The following is a 22,480-nucleotide window of genomic DNA, read 5'->3' on the forward strand; positions in this document are numbered from 1 at the left end:
AACGACCTCGCACCGGCAGATGTCGGGGCGATCGGCGCGCGCGCGCCGGCCGGGAGCTGGCGCTCGCGGTCTTTCCGTTGTCAATAACGGACACTGGCGGTTGGCGCGTTGGCGGTGTATCCCGGCACGAAAAGCGAACCGAACGGCCGTCCCCTCGGACGCGCGAGATACCCAAACGTCCGGAGCCGTGAGAGGTGCGCGTCGGCTGTTACGCGAACGCGGGGGATCGTAATCGCGGGTGTCCTGTGTGTGTGAGCGCGCGCGCGGGTGTGTTTGCTCGCGCGTTGCTGACGCTCGACGAGGACGACGACGACGACGACGACGGCGAGGACGAGGCCGAAGAACGTTCGGCCGGGAGACGGGAGAGGAACGAGAACCGCGGTCGGTTACGCACGGGCGTGCCTTGGAGCCGAGGGGAGAATCGCGGCGCAGCGACGGCGACGGTTCCCGAGAACGAGGATTCGCGACGAGGGACGGAAGGAACGGTGGCACGGGGAGAGGCAGTGGAGCGCGCGTCGTCGCGTCACCGAGGATCCCGCAGGCGGAAGAAGGAAGGAGACGGGGACCCCGGGAGGGCCCCGACCGGTCGCCGCGCGAGTTTGAATGCGAACGCTTCGCTTCCGTAACTGTCAACCGTCAACCGTCGCACGGGTCGTCGCGCGACTCGTTCGCCGCCTCTCGCTCCCTCCCCTGCTCTCTTTCTCTTTCTTTCGCTCCCTCGCGCCCGAGTCGATTAATCGGCCCGTTGGCGGCCGTGGTGGTTAACGGAGGAAGCCGGGCGCGTTTTATGGTGCCGTACGAGGTGCGCGAGACCGACTAAATGACCATGGATCACGGTACGTGCAACATCGACGTCGGCTGCAGCATCAACATCCAGAGGACCGACGGTGAGTGCGAGAATATCGTCCGAGATCCGCGAAACTTTCTCGCCGTCTCCGATCCCCGTTCTGCTCTTGCTTCCCCCTCTTCCCCCTCTCTCGCGTCGATTCCTTTATTCCACCGCGAATTTCCGTTTTCTCGCACCGTCTTCGCTCTTTTCCTCGGTCTCTCCTATCCCCTTCTTACTTAGCGCTATCGTTACTCGTGTCTATCTTCTACTTCTCGCGCAATCGTCTTTTCCGTTCCTTTCTCTCCCTCCCCTCGTTCGTCCACGTCTTCCAGTCCAGTTCTTTCCCTCTCGCCTTTGCTCTTTTTCTCTCTACTGCGCGCCGTATTTTCTCCTTTATTTGTTTCCGACATTTTTCCCCATTTTTGATCCCCCCCCCCCTCCCCGTTGTCTCCCCGTCGCTTTTTCTTCCTCTCTTTTATCTCTGTCGCTGTCGCTTACCTGGCCTCGCTCGTGCGTCTTCGGGTTTTTCCGCGGCCCGGCCGCTTGTCACGCGGTCGCGCGGGCCCGACCAACGCGTGACGATCACCCTGGACCTGGGACCTGGGACCCCGGATCATCCCGACCGGCCGGCTGCTGGCCTCCGTGCCCGAACTCGCGTTCCCATATACGGGAAATTTCGTGCGCGACCTTTCTTCCGCGGTTCGCGCGAGTTCTCCCCAGTCCCCCTTCGCGCGCACCGTATTTGTTTTCCTTTTTTCTTCTCCGGATTTTGCCGTCCCCTTCCTTTCTTCGCTCCGTCGTCCTTTACGTAAATTGCTGTGAAGTAAATAATTAAGAGTACGCGTGTGAAACGTAATGTTCACGCAATGTACAGGTAATCCTCGAGTGACACGATTACGTGGTTATTGAAAACTTTGTTATTCGAGACTTAGAGTTCAATTTTGGAGACCACGTGTTATTGAGTTTTATTTTTAAAGAATTTAAAAAGTAGGGTTGTCGCAATATTTCACTACGCTATTCAAGCACCGTTAATCGAGGGGTCATCTGTACGTACATCTGATATGATCCGATATGATCTTATCAATGATTTTGAAGAAATTTGAAACGGAGATAATTTTCCGATTAAAATATCGAGATAAAAGAATGAGTTTTCAAAAAGTCCGAGGCGAATAGTGTCTCGATTCAAATATCGAGATAAGAAAATGATTATTTTCAAATCATTAGAAATAATACGCACTCTTGTGAATTCGAGGTTTGCAACTAGCAAAAATCTATTTCTTCGCTTAAACAGAAAAAATTTTATTAAAATGTATCATTAACGTAAGTATATATTTTTATCTCGTATGTTAAACATTTAATGCGCGGATACTTTAGGTCGAATGCGAAACATGACGAACTTTTCAATTTATTACGACACGTTACACTTCGCGCGTTGATTCACCGGTGTACGAAAGACGACTTTAACTTCTGAGAAACGTATAACTGAACACGCGTGGGATAAAGTATCAGGGGTGACGATAACCGGCGTTTTCTTCGGGCGGAAATTGCTTCCGAGGATATTCCGTCGGCGTGCCATCCGAATTCCTTCGAGCGGGCGTAATAACGGATGTTTCGAAGCCGTCGATCGAGTCGCGAGACCGTGTGCTTCCTTTCACCGCGCGTGTTGTTCCCGACGTATAGAACGAGACCGATAATCACGTGAGCGGGGAGCTGTGCGTTCTCGTTAGCGTAATCGAAAGAGCGCGGCGGAAGTCACGAAAACCCGGCTTCATTACTCTCTAAAGCACTCTGAGCCGACTCCTTGCCGATGTGCGAAAAAATTGTTGCAAAACGACCGAGATTTTCTCGAGGTTTTATCAAATAAAATTAAACGAGCGTTCTTTAATAGCTAGGTGGTTACTTTGGTCGAGTTAGTTTTATCGGCAAAGTGCCCCTGCACGTCTCGAACAAATGCGGATGCTTTGCGTACCTTTCCCTTAATATTTCAAGGATTAAATAAACAGATTTTTTAAATCTGTTTATTATTTATTATTTTATTATTGAATTTGTATATTATTTAATCTTAAATTGAGATAATCAGATCATATTTTCAAGTTTGACAATGGTTATTATTTGATTTGAAAACGGCAATAGTTGGAAATCGTCCTAAAATTTCAATGGTTTTACAATCGTGAAGCGTTTGGAGAGAAAAAGAATGATGCGAGACTGTATTTGCTCTCCTTTCCTGCTCGATGTTTGAAGGGTTAATCGAAGATGAAATTTTACGTTCGTGATCGCGAACTTTCGGCACGAACTCGGCATTCTCATTTTCGCGTGAGAGCAGAAATATTAAATCCAAAATTGACGTCAGTGATGTGTCTATGCTCTCTATTGATCTCGTGATTGTTTATATACACGTGTGACGATATCGATTGTTCGGTATACCTATACTGGCACATGCCGACAGAGATTGCTAACTGCGATTTCTACGTGGGTATAACTCTTTAAAGACCGCTGTACTTGTTTCCACACGCGAAACGCGTGTCACGTTTGTATTTCTGACCTTAATTTTGATTTAGTTTTCCAATAGATCGATATCACTGTAATAGAAAGAACTAAATTTAATCCAGGCAGTTAGCCAGGGCGAGACATGTTCTTTAATGCCCTTTGCGCGCCAAGATAATTTCAAGAAACTGAATAGAAACTAATCGAGAACTCTGCAGAAATAAAAAGAAAATGGGATCACGAGTTATGATCATTGAAAGAACACGATCGCCATAAATCTATCCGGTGAAATCGCTATATTCTGCCTGTTTCCGTTTCCGCGCGCGTAAATTCTTGAAGATATTTCCCTGTCTACATATAAGTCCTCAAAAAAGTTCGGGTCTCGGGAAGCTCGTTCGTTCTCGGAAACAGTCCTGGGAGAAAGAGATAGGAGCGCGCGGGGCGGATATATCTTTCGATATTTAATTCAGCGTGCGAGCACGACCGCGCGCTGGGTTTCACGAACTATAGACGAGCTCCGGGCACGAAGTTTTCGCTCGGTGCAGTCTGCCTGCGCTTCGGATGCACAATGCACACTCGTCGGCTCTGCTCACCGTTACGTTTGTTCGCGAGGCGGCACGCTGCGGTATAGGAACGAGCGAGCGAGCGAGCGGCGTTAGGGGAGACTGGCATAATTGATCCGGCGGAACACACGACCGCCAGACACAATACTTACTCATTTTTCGAGCCATGCGAAAATATTCCGCGTAAATGGACTAGACGGCAGCCGCTCGCCGTGTCGGGCTCTTGAATGCTTTTATCAGGGCATTCATAATTCGCGAGAGATCCTTAAACTCGGTTGTGTGCAATATAGGTCTATATTATGTATTTCCCCAGAGTCGAACATGTACATTTTCTCCTACAAATGGAAATACATTTTGAAATTCTATGAATATGAATGCCAATGGATAACATATAACTCGACTAATTTTTGGCTCGACAAACAAAAGGAAGAAAATTTTATTTTGATATGTAAAAGAATCTTAACACGTTTATAATGTCCCAAGGAAGGAAATTGAAATTAGTTGTCATATTTACGAATTTTCTTTGTTTTTCTTTATATAGGTTTTGTTATGATGATTCGATATTTACTTGGTCTCGATGTAGAGAGTGACCTTTTGCAGGGTTTAAACCGATCTTCATAATTCAGTGTAAAATTGAATTTATTATTCGCTATGTTTATGTTATTTGGATGAAGTCTACAGCCGTGTGAAATGCAGCATTTACTGATTTATTATTAGTCTATCGGGATTTAATCTCGCAGGTAGGAGGCCGTTGGCGTACTCCATTATTTAGCACGAAATTTTATTAATTATTTCGTGTATTTGTACCGCGTGGGGGCGGCGCGGCGGACGTGAAGCCTGCATTTTCGTTCGTTGAATGCTCACCGGGGCATTCATAATTCGCAGAGGTTTTTAAAGACCGCGCGGGAATTGCGTTATTGTTAACCACTTTACGTTGCGGAACGCATGGGAAGAAATATCATTGCGCTTTCGAGCGTTAATCCTTCTCGCGCAGTGTTTCCCAACCGGTCGTATCGCGATGCGAATGATTCCGGATGCGCCGCGAGAAAGATTTCGATAAACGCACATGGCACATTGGAAATTCAAATTAATGTTGAAAGGAAATATGGATGGGAATGAAATATTTTCTTATTTATCAAGAGTTTGTGCCAACGCGCACATGTGAACGAGCATTAATTATCCCCAGTAGCATCTATATTGCGCGACGGCGCGACGGCGCGACGGCGGGTTAACCAGGAGTTAGCCATTCCGCCGCGGATTACACGCGTTATCTTGAGTTATACCGCTGTTCTCGCGTTGCTTGTGGAGAGATAGTGTGTAAATAATTTTAAAACTCATTATTATTAAATATTACAGCTTTCTGAAAAGGCAGCAATATTATATTTGCGGAGATTTGCAATCCTCTCGACATGCAGTCCTCTCGACGAGTTAAAATTTTTGAAATATATAATCTGCTAAATACAGGGTTTAGCCTGGTCGCAAATTTCAGGTTTTCGTCGTGTCACGTACATACGAGTCATGCCGTTTTCGTGGCGCGCACCTGGCGCCCGCCAGAAATATGATCGCGTGAATCAGACCGCCCTTGGACACTTCGGACACTTCAGTCGTTCACATACACGTTGCAAATGCGGTACGATCGATATTAGCAATGGGTGCTTCCGTTGGGACAGCCTCCCACACGATATATGTATAGTGCGGCTCTCGAGAGGCTCGCTTTTTGCAAGCGCAAGCGAATTCGTGGCATTTCCCTTGCGCTGCGGTGCTCCTTGATGTTATTAATTCTTCGACAGATGCTGACTGTCAGATGCCAAACTCGCCAAGACGCCAGATATCGATCTCTAACATGGTGTAAGTTTTGCCTGGACGAGGAGTTTGGAAGGCCGTCGCATATTTTCTAACGAATTTAGAGTCAATTTTTCCTTCGTAAAAATAGGATGAGAAAATCCACGTGTATTTTCATGAAACTTTTCATCGTTAGTAATTCCTTTTAGCAATTTAAGTTTCTTAGCAGAAAAAATTCAATGATAGTCTCGTAAAATAGAGCCGATCTGAAGTTTACGTGAAGTTCAGGAACAGATTTTGTTATTCATTTACTCGACAGAGATGGAAATTTAATTTTTGTTCAATATTTTAATAAAGAATTATATTTGTCTGTTTTATGTACGTATAATTACATCGGACGGTTGCAATTTTAGAAAATGATGAGACTGTCGATCGAACATCGTATTATTTTATCGATGATGCTACTTATTATAATTCGTCGTATTGCTCATCACGCGGTCGTGCTTGGGAACTTCGATTATTTCATACATGCGCCGCGCAATACTTTGCACAATATTAGTCCGCCAACGCGGAATATTTCTAAGGCTTCCACACGTCCTTGGGATTCAAATCGTCAGACGGTCTTTGTCACTATCCATTCGTTCGCCACAATAACGATCCGCTGACATTTGGACGTTCAGACGACGCTGTATACATGAAACTGCGTTTCGAATAATTTCCGCCGCGAAAGTAGGATATAAATTCTAATATTCTGTAATAGTAGTCGGAAGTTTATTCATTTATTTATTCCGGTCTTTACCTTGCAAATGTAAATTACAACAATTTACAGTAATTCTTTGGGATGACATTCCTCAATTGCTTTTGTCACGTCAGAAAATTCTCTTGTGTTTCGTGAAAGTCTAAAAAGAAATCGGTGCAATTGCAAGGTTAAAGGGCGCCGGATTCCGGATTCGCGTGTCTAGTCGCGTACACATTTGCAAAATTTAAGATGCGAGTATTTCAGTATTCGCGGTTTTGCCGCGATCGCGTGTGGTCGGGAAATTCTTGGCGATGGGAACCGATCGACTTCCGGCTGACCATGTGTGCAGATCGAAATTGAATTACGGGCGTCGCATCAGCGCGAGCTTTATTCGTGGTCGAGTGCTATGGAATTAAAGGGAATAGCGTGTTCCGCGATGTTTGTCCCGTATAAATTTCTGCCTATAGTGGGAACAAGTCAGCCAATATGTGTACGCAATAATAGTCCTTATCTTCTTTTTTTTCTGCCGTTCTTTATCAGAACTCGACATTACACGTTGTACACACTAAACACAGAGGTTCGCAAACTTTATTTACTTATCCGCGATCGAATTTTTTTGAATAATTATTAAGAACAAAAATTTCAAAATTGCGTGCTTTTAACCCTTAAACTACACACTACCTATTTGAGACATAAACTACACTCTGGGTCATTTTGACCCAGCGCTACTTTGCGCGTAATTACCACAAACGGGGGATCGATTCTTTTTGGCTGAAATTAAAAGGGTGCATTCTTGCAACACTCAAAATGAATGTGAGATTGTTTGTGAAGGGTTATTAATAAAGCTTTATGGTTCAAAAATTCAAAATATGGTTTATAAACAAAAAAAATTTTTTTCACGAAATATTCAATAACTCTAAATTTTCAACATTTTTACGTGAAAATTTAATACAACACAACTGCATACTCTCTGGATTATATACTTTAAGGTAAAAATACGCGCGAAAGCTAACATTTCAAAAAATGACCCGTGATTTTCGGAACGTTTGACGCGGACGGCAGCCAGACACAGCCGGACGCCTGCTGACTTACAGCGACTGTAACTATCTAGAGAGAGGTTAAAACTACCGAGATATGGCGCGACAGCCCCCGATTTCAGCGTTTCAATGGTAGATAATGCGACACAATTTTTTACTGGGTCATTTTGACCCAGAGTATAGTTTAAGGGTTAAATTAGCGGCAGAACAAGTGAGATATATTTTAGAGTGATACTATAATAGATAGCAATTGATTTGTACAATCGATCTTTTCCTAGCGAAAGTCTCGAGGGAGTTCATTGTCCTTACTCGCAGAGTTTGCAATCTTATATATATATAGTAATTGAAATGCCACTTAAGTTTATTCGAGATTAATTAAAGAGATACTCTCGTTATTTTTTTATTGATATGTACTTGGTCTCTTACTCTAGCTTATATTTGCGATATATCTAATTTATACATATTATTTACTCCAGTTTATATTTCCTTTAATTATATGGGAAAGAGATTTCGCGGCGTTTGGTACTTTTCTTCATTTCAGCACGTCGAGACTTTCCGATATCTTTCGAGTCCTCAGACTCGGAACGCAGGCTCTGCTCTTTTATAAGACAATCGGTATGGTTTGTATTAACGCGTTCTCTCCATCGTTGAATGAGTCAGACAAGTCACCGAGAAAGGCGAGGGTTCGCCAACAGCCGGTTACACGCACACGCGTGCAATAATGCTCGTGCACGGTTTGCGTGCTAAGGTTTTTTTCCGCGGCCGCGTACCCGAAGTACCAAATCAATAATTTTGTAATTATCGATAATTGCAGCTCGCAACACTTTGTGCCACCGGAAGCGCATCGATCATCTGCTTATCGCGGACCGCGCCGCTTATCTGCGCTCACCCTGAGTGCACGTACGCACCTCTCTCCTTGTTTCCTACGCAGTGCATAATTTTATTTATATGCTTTTCTCGCGAGATCGGTTTTCACGATCTTACAATCACAATTTGCAATTGATCGCAATTATACAGTGGAAAAAAGTTGAATCTCAGCATGCGAATGTGCGGCGTAATTTTTTTCACATATTTTTTTAGCAGAGCTTCACGTTTAGTTCCTCGTTTCCTAAAGAAGTTATTCGAGGTTGCGGGGAATTTCCGGCACTTTGACAGATACACTCGTCAAGTTTCGATTCGACCTTCTCCAATTGGCGGCTAATTCGTTACGTCACCGCACTCACCGCGCGATTCCTGTCTGAATGGGTGCCATTGAGTTCTGCGGTAACGAACGTTTTGGTTCGTTAGCAAACTTACCGGGGCGGGCCGATTAATTCACGAGAATTTCTGACACAATTGCCGTAACGCTGCGCGCGAGTTTTTCACGGACGGCATCGCAACGCGCGTTCTTCACGCATAACGCGCACAGATCGTCCTCGATATACATATAACGCAGGCTGCCGCGCGAATTCCGCGTGAGAAATGTTCTGAAACGGGGAATGAGAGACGCACATATATTCGCGTGTAACAGTTTTTACGCAGCATGATCAGCGAAACGCGTCGTTGGACTGCAATTGCATCGTTATACTTTGTTACGAGAATTAAACGGAGAATTTTGTTACAAGAACTAAACCGCACAGGAAGGAGATATTATATTCATATGAAGCATTTGATCTTTTAAGCGAAAATAACAAATAACAGCTTCTAAAATTTAATTCTCTCTTTAAATTGTTCTTTTTTATCTGCGAGCTCAGCGATACCTGGAGCTTACTTGGAATTTACTTGGAATGCATTTGAATTAGGGGTATATTTAAAAATCTTTGGCCAAATATATTAGAAACAAACGTTTATAAAATTATTATAACATTATTACTTTATTTTATTTTTATTTTTGTAAGATTATTATACTTATTTCTTCTTCAACACATCGTCGTCATGTAAAATTAAGATTATATTTTTGCAAACCGGTATAGAACAGTCTCAATTCGTTATTCTCACGCGTGCTGACGTCGAGGTACGTGACTCGAGGTAATCGATGCGACGACGAAAACTATAGACTCGTTATTGTTCGTGTCGTTCGGAAATGCATAAAGGCCTCTTCCGCCTGTTCGCATTCAAAATGTCAATCGGCCGAGTTGCACCTAGTTGCCGCATAACCGCGCTGCGTTTACTATTGTCCATATTTAAAGCGTCTGGCCTTCGCGACCTGAAAAAAATGGCATTGCACGTGCAGTCTGTTAATGATCTGGAAAACGTATTGTACGGCTGTGTCTCTTTTTGCACGCATTTAAAGAGAAACAGCGGTTGCTATTTGTCGCGTGTGATTCAGCGTGCACTCATTGCCAGACAAACGATACTTCAATTCAGACCTAATCAGTGGATCTTTGATAGTTCGTGTCTTCTATTTTATATAGTTTCACTTCATATATCGATCTGTCGAGTTGACGGATGCCTGCTGAGAATTTCGAATCTCATCAGGGGTTCTAGGGTTGAGTTTGATTTGTTCAGAGAAATTGCAGATCTCGCGAGTTGTCCGCGGGCTACTTTGATAACCCACGCGTTCCAATGTGCTCGTCCCGTTGCAATTTCTTTCATCCCGCGCATTAACGGGCATTCACGGACAACGCGCGTCTATTTTTGTCCGCGCTCTATTTCGGCCGCAGTATATCTGAAGCTTGGTGAGCGACAGTGGACAGATATTCAAGTAGGTGCACTTAAGACGCCTGCACCGAAGGCTGAGAGTAATGCGCCACGCGCAACAGAGGACGAGCATGTTTGATTAGCAAGTGGGGCACGTTCGTCAATTACGCTCCGCACGACGGCGTTATTAATTGCATCGCGCCAAATGATGATAATAAGCGCGCGGCGATCGCACATCAAGTATAACGTGTTACACTGGTGGTCAATTTTCGAGAGTTTAGATATTTCCAAATCGTAAGATGTTGGGAATTTTCGGAAACGTGATTCTTGGAATTTTATAGATAGTGCAACCTTTTTGGTTATTATGTTTTCTTGGTATTTTGTCAATTTTTGTGAAATTATTAATTTTCACGATTTAAAATGGACTGTCGCGAATAATTCGGGGCGTGCACTTTGCGACGCGTATATAATAACGTAACTTATTGATGCAATCCTGCACTTCGGACACAGTGCAACAAGTGGCTGACACGCATTCTGCGTATAATCCCACTGTGCGTTACAGATAACGCCCGCACAAATGATCTCGAAGATAGGTATCCTCGACAGACATGGAGATACCGGAGTAAAAGGATCGATGACTAATTTCGTCGACGACATATCCCGGTCACCGCGATTAATCTCGTATCTAGATCTCTACGTTTTGGCAAGTTATTGGAAAGGAACGTGGAATTTCGTCTTTTAACGAAATATACATGCATTGAAGCAAAATTAATTTTATTAAATGCAAAATATTTTTCAGATGTAACAATTGATATTGTAAAATTAGAAATTTTCCAATTTTAACGATTAATTTTCAGGATTTTTAATAATTATTTCTGTGTGTATTCCCCTGTACAATTGTGCAATGAACTCGATGAAGTAGGACGAAAATTAAATTTGGAAATTAAATGTTAAATTAAGGAGCTATGATTGATCTTGTTATAAGTATACTTGTTCAAAGATTTTATATTTTTACATTCAGCTTTATATTATAGAGATATTAAATGTTTTTTTATATAATTGACATTCACGTTGACATCGAATTATTTTCCATAATCGAGTTATTCATCAAATCGAATTTGTGACACTGGAAATGTATCACATTAAATCGCGTATAGAAAGTTTAGCTTGAGAAATTATCAAATTAATTAGAATTCACAGTTTCTATTATGACAAATCTTTCTCTTTGTCCAATAGATTATATTATTTGTTGTTTATAATCAAACATTTTATTTTGACTAACAATCTCGCATTTTCAAATTGATGATACAGTACGGAAAATTAATTGATTATACAACACGAAAAGAAAATTTTGGTAAAAGCCTGATTTATTTATTCTCTTTAATTAATACTATATATACTCACACACCACAAAAACGTTTCCGTAAAATTTTGAATACAATGTTATGCTTTTCCATGTCTGGGAAAAATCTGATACGCGGGAATGCGTGCGTCACGCTGTTTAAGGTACAAGATCCTTCTCCCTACCATGTACGTAGCTGGTGATAAAAAAAAGAGGTGCAGAGATACTTGTATAGTTCGCGTCCGAAAGCGCACCGCGAGTCGTCGAGAGTCGCACGCACGTGGGCGCCGCAGCCTTATAAGGACGTCCGTAAGGAGCCTCTCTCAGCTCACCAAACCTCACCTTGCCTTATCTTATCTTACGTCATTTGCCGTCCCTGTGCGTCGAGTGCTCCAGTGTCTTGCATCCCCACGAAATCCATTCGCTCACTCGCCTGCTCGCGCGCACTCCTGCGTGTAGCCCAAATTCCACTTTCCCTTGTTGCCACAGCGTTGCTACACAGTCCTCTCCGCACATACACGCTTAAAAAAAAAAAAATCCGCGTTTATCGCTTCGATCGAACAGAAAGATAATACGTTTGAGACTAAAGTGAAGTTTCATGCAAAGATACAATTTTTCGCGGGTTTTCTAAATATTTTTCAAAACTGTTCATTACAAGTATAATGAGTACCGTAATATATTTCCAAGTTTTTGCTTTCTTATCTTTTTGAAAATTTTTTTATTTTGGTCTGCATTCCTCAGTGTGATAATTTTTATAATATATATACAGTTTTACTCGAGAATTTTATCTAGGTTTATCATGCATATTATTTCGTGTATCGTCGAATTTATACATTCGTATTTTATTACAATTTCGAAATTTTAACAAGGTTCAACATAAGATGATTTTGTTTCGCTTCCATTTGCTTAATCCCATCTTACGCGCCCACACGCGTATTTCGATCTCTTAGAGCGTCCCGAAGAGGAGATGTGATCGGCAAGAGAAATTCGTGTTCCGCGTTACGTATTCTCAAGTGTCGTCTACGATACCGCCGGGTTTCGCGAAATGAAACTGGAACGACCGCGAGCGGTAGAAAGTAAATCGGAGGCGCCGCACAATGATATCGCATCTTTTTCCGCCATTCTCATAGTCGGAGAGCAGACGAAAGGAGGAAGCGAAACGTCAATCTGTCGTCATCGTCTTTCACGGATGATTAAAACTGTATAAAACGCGGCAAGCTCGCGTGACATTGCGTCGCCGGTAAATGGTAAAAGGCAAACGTGTGCAGTATCCAGTGTATCGATCTCTCGTTTATATCGCGCGCATCGATTTTCAACGGACTGCAATTTTACCGAACGGGAAATCCCTCGTAACGGAGAATCGCTCGACGCGCGCGCAAGCCGGGGCATCGCTCGGATCTCGCTCGATTTTTTGCTGGAATTTTAGTCGATCACGAATCGCGGTTTTACGTATTTTTTTTATCAGAGTAACAAATTATATTTAACTTGAAAAATTTGTACCTGAAAAATTTCATAACGGCATTATTTAATCAGAAGACAAAGTTAAATGTGATATATTAAACGTGGAATGCTCGTACCAAGCTAGCTTGTCGTTATATCTTGGCAATATAAATTGATAAAGTCTTTACTTCAAGAATGGAAAATCATTTTGTGCGGTGGATGAACACTTAGGGCCAGTTTCACACAAGTGTCGGTTAACTTTTAATCTTAGATTAACTCACTCTTTGTCTTTTTCTAAGGGGGATGTTGGAGACGAAGAGTGAGTTAATCTAACAATAAGATTAAAAGTTAACCGACACTTGTGTAAAACTGGGCCTTAAAGAAAATTGCTATAGAGATATTATACCGATAGAATGTGTCAAAGATCGTTTGTCATAGATCACCGCGCGTAACATGAGAAGGACGACGGTATTGGCGTTTCGCCAAGGCACGCTCGATTCGGCGCTTGTCTTTATCAGTTTTACGAGGAACGTGAGGCATCGTTCGAAAACGGCAGTGCCTTTATAAAATACGAAACTATTTTAAACGTAACACATATCACAAGCTGCATGCTCGAGCATTGTTGCAAGGTGCGATAATTATTGCACAGTTATATATACGAGGCACCGTTCATCGTAGATAAGATAAACTTCTAATTACTATATGGGGGTATTATCTGCGATTTGCTATCTGTGCGAACAGTGCTGTTACCTTACAGTTATTTTGTCGTGTACATAATAAATAATTTCAACGATATCTATGCATTTATAATGGACGCTAAGTATTCGATTTAACAATACGATGGCTCTCACGTGTCATTTTTAGATGTAAATGTGTTGCACGCGAATATTTTTAACACCTGCACACGAAGGAGGATGATATAATATACTCGTAGGCTTTTATGGCTGTCACATATATAGTGCGCGCAAAGGCGTCGGAATTTATCGTACGAATAAAAGCGCAATGAGTATTCAAACATATATCATTTTATGTTAAATGCAAAATGTAAAATTTTCATCTGTTAGCAAAGAATTAAGTCTGATACAAATTTTTATATATTCGATGTGAAAGAAATTCTTATAAGAGAAATTCTAAAAAAAAAAATCAATTTTTTTTATAGATATTATTAATTTAGAATCGTAGTAAACGCTGTTTTACATCTTATATATAACTTCTGCAATTTAATTTGTGCAAAATTGATGTGTATATTGACAATTTGCGGAGATTAAGATTTGTTGATTTGTCTGCTGATAATTGCACGGTGTTAAATAGTTTTTACAAGTGTAAAGTTACAGAACAATCTATCTGATTCATGCAAAACTCGATTTGCCTTCCTCCTCCTTCTCTTTATTGGCGTCTTTACAGCAACGGTGTGCTCTACGCAGGCGTGCGTACAGTGTACATATACATATGTAACAGTTCGGGGCCACGTTACCTAGCCCAACCTTGTCGAGCAGCGCGTAGCCCAGCTGTTCCAGCACTGGTGCCGTTAACGACCTAGCTGTAGAACCTCGTATTCGAGCCCGGGTCTCGGCTGGTCGGTAACAAGCTCGAGTTCTCCTGCAAAGTGGCGGTCTTTCGTGTCGTCGTCGAGAACTAAAGAACGACTACGCCGTTTGCCTTCCTTCCACCTTCCACCCACACGCGACTACATTGGTACCGTCGGCGTCGTGAATGCCTCAACACCGAAATCACACTGATTCCGGGTGTACTCTAGATGCGTCGTGTTTCGGATATCCGCCGTGTATTGTGACTGGTTGTTCGAGAAAATGGCGAAATTATGTTGCGAAGCAGCTGATCTGAGACAACTTTGTTCGACATGAGATTACAAGATGATTGATAGATTACGTGATTGTTGATGAAAAAGTGATTCTGCCATGGGTTTTAAATTAAATTTCACGTTAATTTTAGGTTTAAGTTGAATTTAAATCCAATGCTATTTATGCGCTTGTAATATTCATCATCGTCATGGAAAACTCATTGAAAAAACAAGGATGTTTCGCATAATTAAGCATTACAAAATATCATAAATTATTACTGATTCTCTTAAATTTATATCGATTTCCGCTGCAGTCAGATTTACGCTTATTTACGAACTTGAACTATATGTTAGCCTAAACATTTTCGTTCTTACAAAATGCATATTGCTCACTGCTTTCGTATGTTTATTCTCTCGTTTTGCTTTTCATCTGTACATTTTTTCACGCGCTCGCCCACTCGGTCGTTTGCTCGCTCGTTCGCGCGCTACTCTTATTACGCATCACGGTTAATGACTTAATTTTCTGCAGTGTTTTTTGTACTCCGCATACTTTACCATAGGTCCCAGTTACTTCTTGGGTTCATGATCTGAACAATTCGCGATGGGATGACGATTAGGAATGCAGCCCGATGCTTCGGTGCACGGAAGCCATTAATATATTTTACGTGCGCGAAATACATAGGGCATATATCGATTTCAGTATAATTTTATAATTTATGCAGCGAACGAAGAGGCACGAATGATATATACCGACGATGAAATTTGGGAATTAATTTTTATTTTGAAAACGTAGAATTTTGATTTATATTATATAAATTATTGTCAATTATTTTTAATGATTTTTCTAGGACATTTAGAGCTTCGCTGTTTATTCATTTTTTAGGTTGCATTCCGAGGTTTTCATTAGAAACTCGTATGTCCACTTTTACCAAGCAGATTAACTTTAATCTCGGTTTAACTTACTTTTTATCTTTTTCTAGGTCTAAGAGTTAGAACGAGAAGAATTCTTTTAATTCTTAAAACTAGAAAAAGATAAAAAGTAAGTTAAACCGGAGATTAATTTGCATCTGATAGAAATAAACATTATAATCTTTTATAACTTGAAAATCACTCTCGATGGTAAAGCTTTCATTCGATCGTTAGTTTTCTTAATTTAGTTTCTAATCACATTGTGCGCTGTAGGTTACAAGGTATCTTATTGCTTTCCATTTTCATTTCACTTGGTAATCTCGCGAAAAAATTGATCGGGATCAATAGCATTGGTGTACACACACACACACCTATACACGTGTGCGCGCATACAAATTATTTCTCTCTAGAATCTCTGCTTTGTGTATCGACGATACAATGTAACATCCTCCGCGTGCACGGTTTACACATGACGGATCTGCGACGCAGGAAGCCGCTGCTTAAATTTAATGTTCAATAGACCGTACCGGCTGGACCCCCGAACCGAGCATTTTAATGCCTCGTTTAATCGGGATGCGGCCGAAATGCATTTGAATAGAAATCGGGAACGACGACGCGTGCCGATCGCATCGTTCTCTTCACTACTGTTTCTGTCTCGACTTTGGTCCCGCATTATGCATGGAAATTACAGCTTATTGCGCGCTAGAAAACAGGTAGCCGATTAACATCAGTCCAGGGTCGTCGAATCACTATTTTAGTACGACTATTAGAGTTTTTTCAGAAGAATCACCAATCTTGTACATCTAACGTATGTGTATTTGTAATAATTCGCTATAAAATATTTTTAAATTATTAATATTAAATTTTTTAGAGAATGCAATTAGTTTATAAACCAGCGTTGAAAGATTGCTTTAAAGTTATTGGTGTAGAAATTAAGGTGTTTTTTTTTTTAAGTGGCGCGGCGAGGAAGAAATATAATATACTTACGGCGACCGTACCTGTCGAAGAGGCACGGTGCATTTCCGCGATGCAACAGTCGTCTGCGCGTGTAGGAAAGGCTCGACTTCCGAGTGTACTGTAAATAAATATGGGCTGGTACCGTGTGGTCACGCACCGGGAGCTTCGTGTCGCATATCGCGAACGTTAGATAAACCTAGTGTCACATACATCCGCATAGAAGATCGCCGGTGATCGATCAAGCGGCTCGAGATATATTTTTCCTTCGAAACTAGGAATCTGTCAACACTTTCTGCATCCTGACTTGAATTGACATTACTTGGCGACGTACGAAATTGTCTGGATATTGAATAAAGTTCTTCAAAAATAAATTAGCAGCAAAAAGTGGAAAAAAAATTAACGCAGGAGAATTAATTTTTGCGAATTTATATTAATTTTTGATGGAAGATTCGAATTTTTTTGCGAGACATTTATTTTCTGTATATCCCTGTGATTAGAACATGCCATAATTAGAAAATTCTCATCGAAGAAAAATTTATTTCAAATTCGTCGAAGAACATTTAGGATCGGTAAACGTATATCTGTAATCTTTCACTTCCTACTTATCAAGTTGGGAAAATCAGCCGCGAAAATTCGCATAGTACTGTCTAATCGTTAACGAGATGCCGTTAAATGCTTCTCATTATATCGTTCGCGCTGCAATCGACGATACAAATCGGCCGCGGCGTCAGTTCACCTTCGACCACCGCGCGGTTTGCTCGATTTCGCCCGCGGCTTTAGGCAATTTCTCATTCCGAAATAGCCCCTGAATTATTTCGCGTATACAACTGTTCGAAGACTATTCTGTATCGATTCCTCGAGTGACATTCGTGCCGCGAGTCGTGCCGGAAAAATCTACTGATCGTGACATTAACCTTCGCAATACTAAACGCGCACGTGTGAAGCTGAAATTCAATCAATATTCGAAATAAACACACAATTTTTTTATTAATTTTATAATAATTAAATATTTTTAACTGGTCACGTACGAGTTGCGGTGGATTTTTTTTTTCCGATTTCACAGTATACGATATTTAGACAATATTTTAATTTTACTCTCAACCGCATGAAATTTTAATACTTTTCAATTTGGCATACAATGCCGGCATCGCTGCGATGTTTCTTTATGGCCGGATGATTCGCATGCATCTCGTCGAGCGGAATCAAGCGCCGCGGAATCGGTATCGTGACCGATAGCGCATAACGCCCGGGCTCATCGAGGCGGGCCGAGAAATTGTTTATATGGTGGGGGCCCCGCACCGGGCGAAATTACCTCGCTCTGGGAGTCATAATAAATGCGTTTATGAAACGCTGCTCGGTGAACGTTGTCAGTCGATCGAGTCTCGCGTCGCGCGACGCTGATACATCGCGGATGCGTCGACGCCGATTATCCCGATGGCCGCTCCAAATTGCGAACGCGCGAACTTTTGGTGCGACGTTAATTATCCCGCCGCCCTAGTTTCGCTCTATTAACTACTTCGTCGCGTTACACGCTTCGTAAAGTAAACGACCGTGCCCGCGGGATCTGCGAGTTACACGTGCGACGAAAAATTAAATCGAAGCTTTGCGAAATTGGGAAGAATGAAGTTGGAGTCACGTTGGCCTAAAAGGGATTTAAGGGAGAAATCTGAAAAAATTTAATATATTACAGAAAATGGAAATTTCTTCTTAAATGTTACACTTTTAAATAATAAATTATTTATATAAAGAAAATGGTTATATAATTACAAATTTTTTAGAATTTATTTTATTTGTAAAAAGAGAAAATAAATTGAAAAAGGATAAAAAGATCTGAAATAAATATTTTGCAAATTGTATAATTAAGCTTAAGAATTAATCTTTTATATTTGCATTTATATTCATCATGTTCATCTGTATATTATTTGTAAGCCCATATTAGACATACCGAGAATTGTTCATACAAGTGCGTTTATTCCTGGAACTCAAAGAGCATTCGGTAGGGCGAACATGCTCCCGAAAGATAATCCGCGATCGCATCTCGAAGACGGTGAAGAAAAAGACAATGTCTTCGGAGTCTAAAAGCCGCGCGCCTGCCTCCGCTTTTTACAGATCGGAACAAAAGTGCCACGAGGAATTTCATGAATTTTCGCCGCGGCGTCGCGCGCGTGGCGGGCATTGTCCGGGATTAAACCTGCACGTTCCTGAAGAGGTTCCCGACGAATCGATCGCGCGAGTCGTCTACGGTCCTTCGTTGCCTTTGATTCGGCGATACTTTCAGTGATACCTTTCGCGCAAAGTACAACGACAGCAAGAATGTATCCAGGTTCGAGCGAATTGTCATCGATGATGAAGTAGTGCGAACGTTGTGCCAATCTTTTCATTGACTTCAACAGCGTAAATGGAGCAAGAGAGCTGGTTACCGTGAGACATTACGAGATGACTATACAGCAATATAATCTGCGAGAATTCGTGAGAAAAGCGCAAGAATTTATGTGGGAGTTAATATATCGGAATTTATGGAATTATTATTGATGATGAGATAAAACATAGATATGACATTACAACTTCTTAACGCCAATTTATTGTAAATTAATTATAAATAAATTATGAAACGCACATTAATTTGTTGGACAAAATATAAGTGATAAATACATGTGAATATACGCGTCATAGTAATTAGACGTCAAGAAAATTACTGCTGATAATAAGATAATTTAAATCGTTCTTTTAAAAGCGAATTTTTTTTATCGATTTGCTGTAAATTCAATATGGATTGGCTATCTCTTTGCGTCTGTGGCACAAAGCTCGATTCCAACGATAGGAAGATCGAGAAGGACGGAAAGCGCAAAAAGAGCAAGAAATCTAAAAAGAATCCCAAGCAGAAAGGCTCTCGCAAACCGCCGCCGTTCATCGTCGACGAGTTCTTGCGCAAATCGCAAGACGAACAGCCGAAAGAAATCGCGGAAAATGAACGGACGAACGGAGAAATTGTTAATTACCTCAATGAATGCGCGAAAAATCAGATCGGCTCGACTGATCAAACTGATCCATCGAAAGTCAACGGTTCACCATCTTATCAAATCGGCAGCGATTATGAGAGAAGCTTTGAGAAGTGTTTCAAGAACTCGGAAAGAAACGCGAGCGAATCCGCTCGAAAACCATGTGATATCGATTATCACGACAATGTGATGCTACATTCGAGATGTGCGTCGAGCACCGCGGACGAAAACGAGAAGCAAGTCAAGCGTATCTCGGATGAGGGAGAACACAACGAAGAAGAACTGGACGAATCCATCCCGAGGTCCGGAGAGCTCGAAGATTTATCTTGGACGTCGGAAATCGAGGACAGACGGGATACGGAATCGAATTTTGATAGAGAGCTCGGTGAAAGAATTTCGTCCAGAATTAATTTTGCTAAAGAGGAGCAAGGAAAGTCGAGGGCGAAAGCTTCTCTGAAGAAAAAAGGGGCCAGGAACATCCTTCCACCGATCAAAGGATTATCTCGCGCGGAGGCTCGCATGGATAATGAGGAACTGCAAGCGCACGGAGAGACGAATAAATTTGGTTTTAAGAAAAGCGCGGCGTTTCACGAGCGGCTCGAGGCTCGACGGAAGTTGAACTCGTGCAGCTTCGAAGTTCGACCGTTCGAGGATGAAGAACGAAGCGGAAAGACGACGAGAACTCGGGGCGAGGGGTCCATGATACCCAGACTTGCGTCTCCACCGCGACAGGGAATAAATTCGATCAAGAACGACAGCGATAAATCAGAGATCGTGCAAAATGGTATAAAACATATCGTTGCGCATAAAAAATTATGTGCATATGGGATATTGAAAAATTACATGCACATAAAAAAGAAAAAAATAGAAATGTAATACTCACCTTTCAATTCTTGGTCTTAGAAATGGCTTTCGATTAAATTACCGTTAAGAGATATTAATTTTTCTGAAGAAGTGTCTTATTATTTTTTTTAGCTTGGCGTTATTGTTACTGCATTGAATGAAATAATATGTGTTTAATTTAAATATTATTTATTATGCATTATGGCAGTTATATTTGACCCATGAAATAAAAGCCTTCTAGGGAAGAGAAGATACGCTTTGTTAAGTAAAACAACGAATATTCGCGTATATACTCACTGGTCGAGTAATCATTGTAACCGTATTACTCCAATCCTTATACATTGCAATGTACAATTTTTGTTTCAGGTCGCGTTCACTCGGCAGTCGTCTCCGGTATCAATTTAGAGCAGCGCACCGTAACTGTAGAATGGTTCGAGAGAGGAGAAACCAAAGGCAAAGAGGTAAGTGCGTTCATAAATTATTCTGAGCAATTTATAATTACTCAAAAAAGCAGAGAGTTAGATACTTCTTTTTGAAATTAAGTGGAATTAATTTAGAATTATTTTTATTTATTTAAAATTTATTTAATTAAAATATTTACATATATTGTCACACAAAGAAGATAAAATATGATATTCATCGTACAGCATTTTTTAATTTTTAACCATTTTAATTTTTGACAATTTTATACATTTAAACAGAGAATGCGTGTAGTAGAAAATTCCTCTGTTGAAATAATTCGGAAGTATTTTTTTTATACTTGCGACTTTCTCACGGAAATTATTAAAAATACCAGTATATTTGTGTACGCATACCTTAAACATACGTGTCCAACTATGTTTTTATCTGACATTTGCGCTACGATTAACTTTCTCTCTCGCAATCTCACCGCGTTGAACCGCAATATTACAATTCCGCACATCCGTAGGTCACGGTTATTTAGCTATTTTCAATTCCGCAATGCTTATGCAATGCCACAGGGCTAACGTGAAGCCCACTAACGGGGGCGCGAATCTATTTCCGACAGGCTTGCAAGTCCACAGATTTACCGTCAGTCAAGTCGGTTCGGTCGAACGTGACTTTTGCAAAAAGTCATGCGATACAATGCGATTAGTCTCGTGAGAACGTGAATTTCGAATTGTAAATAAAGTATCGTACAACTTTTATATTTTTTTTTTTCGGTCAGTCGCGAATTTCGATAGCAACTTTGTTCAACATTTTGCAGTTAAATGCTAAACATTGAATTTAAATACCAACCCGTTAATTTATTCTTGCTGTATTAATACAAGGATTTTTTCGAAGTTCTATTAATTCTTCCATAATTTTATGTCCTAATCGCGGAATTAATTGTGCAAGATTTGTATTAGTACAAAAATGTCTCAACAAAGTTTTATTCCACGCCGAAAGGTAATTTGCGTGAAAATAGAGATAATTTGTGAACTCTGGAGTTTTAATATTACTCTTATTCAAATAATTCTGCTGTACACATAATCTAACTTCTGCACTGGTCTTAAGGAAAATCATGTGATCAATCTCCATAATGCCGTTTCTGTTTTGAAATTTATGTTGGTTGCGCATTAAGTAATTAAAAGATAATGCAAGACAAATAAATGACAATCCAAATCTATTTGGATTTATATACAATATATATGTATTTTTTCAGGTGGAAATCGACGCGATTCTTGCCTTGAATCGCGATCTGAACCAAAAGATGGGACCACGAACCGAGATATGTGCGCTACCGCAAGTGATGAACAACCACATGTTGGCGTCCTCGAGAGCAAGGGTACGTATAGTTCAATGATCTTTTCTCAAAACGCATAGTCGAAACGTTGAATAGTGCGTTCTAGGCCATTGTCAAGCATATACTCGTAGAATCAATTGTAAATTAAATTACGGAAGGTGCGAAATTGTCGCTCTTCCACGTTCTGTTCATCTCGAACCTCGAAGACTTCCTAAATAAAAATTGAAAATAGTGCACATGTAGAGAAACGTTAAAGTTATTAACGATACGAGTTAACGGAAACTGAATGGTCTTATATAAATTTTCCGCTTTAATTAATCTTAATTCAAATTTACAGACAGGTTTTAAATTACAGGAATTCGGAAATTACTTATCGGTCTGACAGATAAGCGAAA

At 41.1% G+C, this 22,480-nt stretch overlaps 1 protein-coding gene and 1 pseudogene across 11 annotated transcripts in view; one reads left to right on the plus strand and one right to left on the minus strand.

The window, feature by feature from the left end:
- Positions 1–96: 96 nt before the first annotated feature.
- Positions 97–22,480, plus strand: part of Klp10a (kinesin-like protein 10A) — a 35,678-nt gene continuing 13,294 nt past the window's right edge. For 8 of the 11 annotated variants that reach the window (XM_077409449.1, XM_077409451.1, XM_077409452.1 and 5 more), the window contains exons 1-3: positions 17,310–20,282; positions 20,708–20,802; positions 22,005–22,127. In XM_077409449.1, coding sequence (XP_077265575.1) covers positions 19,268–20,282; positions 20,708–20,802; positions 22,005–22,127 — 1,233 coding nt within the window. In that variant the 5' untranslated portion in view covers positions 17,310–19,267. Of the gene's footprint in view, positions 888–14,589; positions 14,741–17,309; positions 20,283–20,707; positions 20,803–22,004; positions 22,128–22,480 lie in introns of those variants that run through there. The other 3 variants (XM_077409446.1, XM_077409447.1, XM_077409455.1) reach the window with 3 other exon arrangements.
- Positions 17,030–17,755, minus strand: LOC143899275 (uncharacterized; annotated as a pseudogene).

The sequence above is a fragment of the Temnothorax americanus genome, unplaced genomic scaffold, assembly GCF_048541705.1.
Source record: "Temnothorax americanus isolate GAGA-0224 unplaced genomic scaffold, ASM4854170v1 Scaffold26, whole genome shotgun sequence".
NCBI classification, from domain to species: domain Eukaryota; kingdom Metazoa; phylum Arthropoda; class Insecta; order Hymenoptera; family Formicidae; genus Temnothorax; species Temnothorax americanus.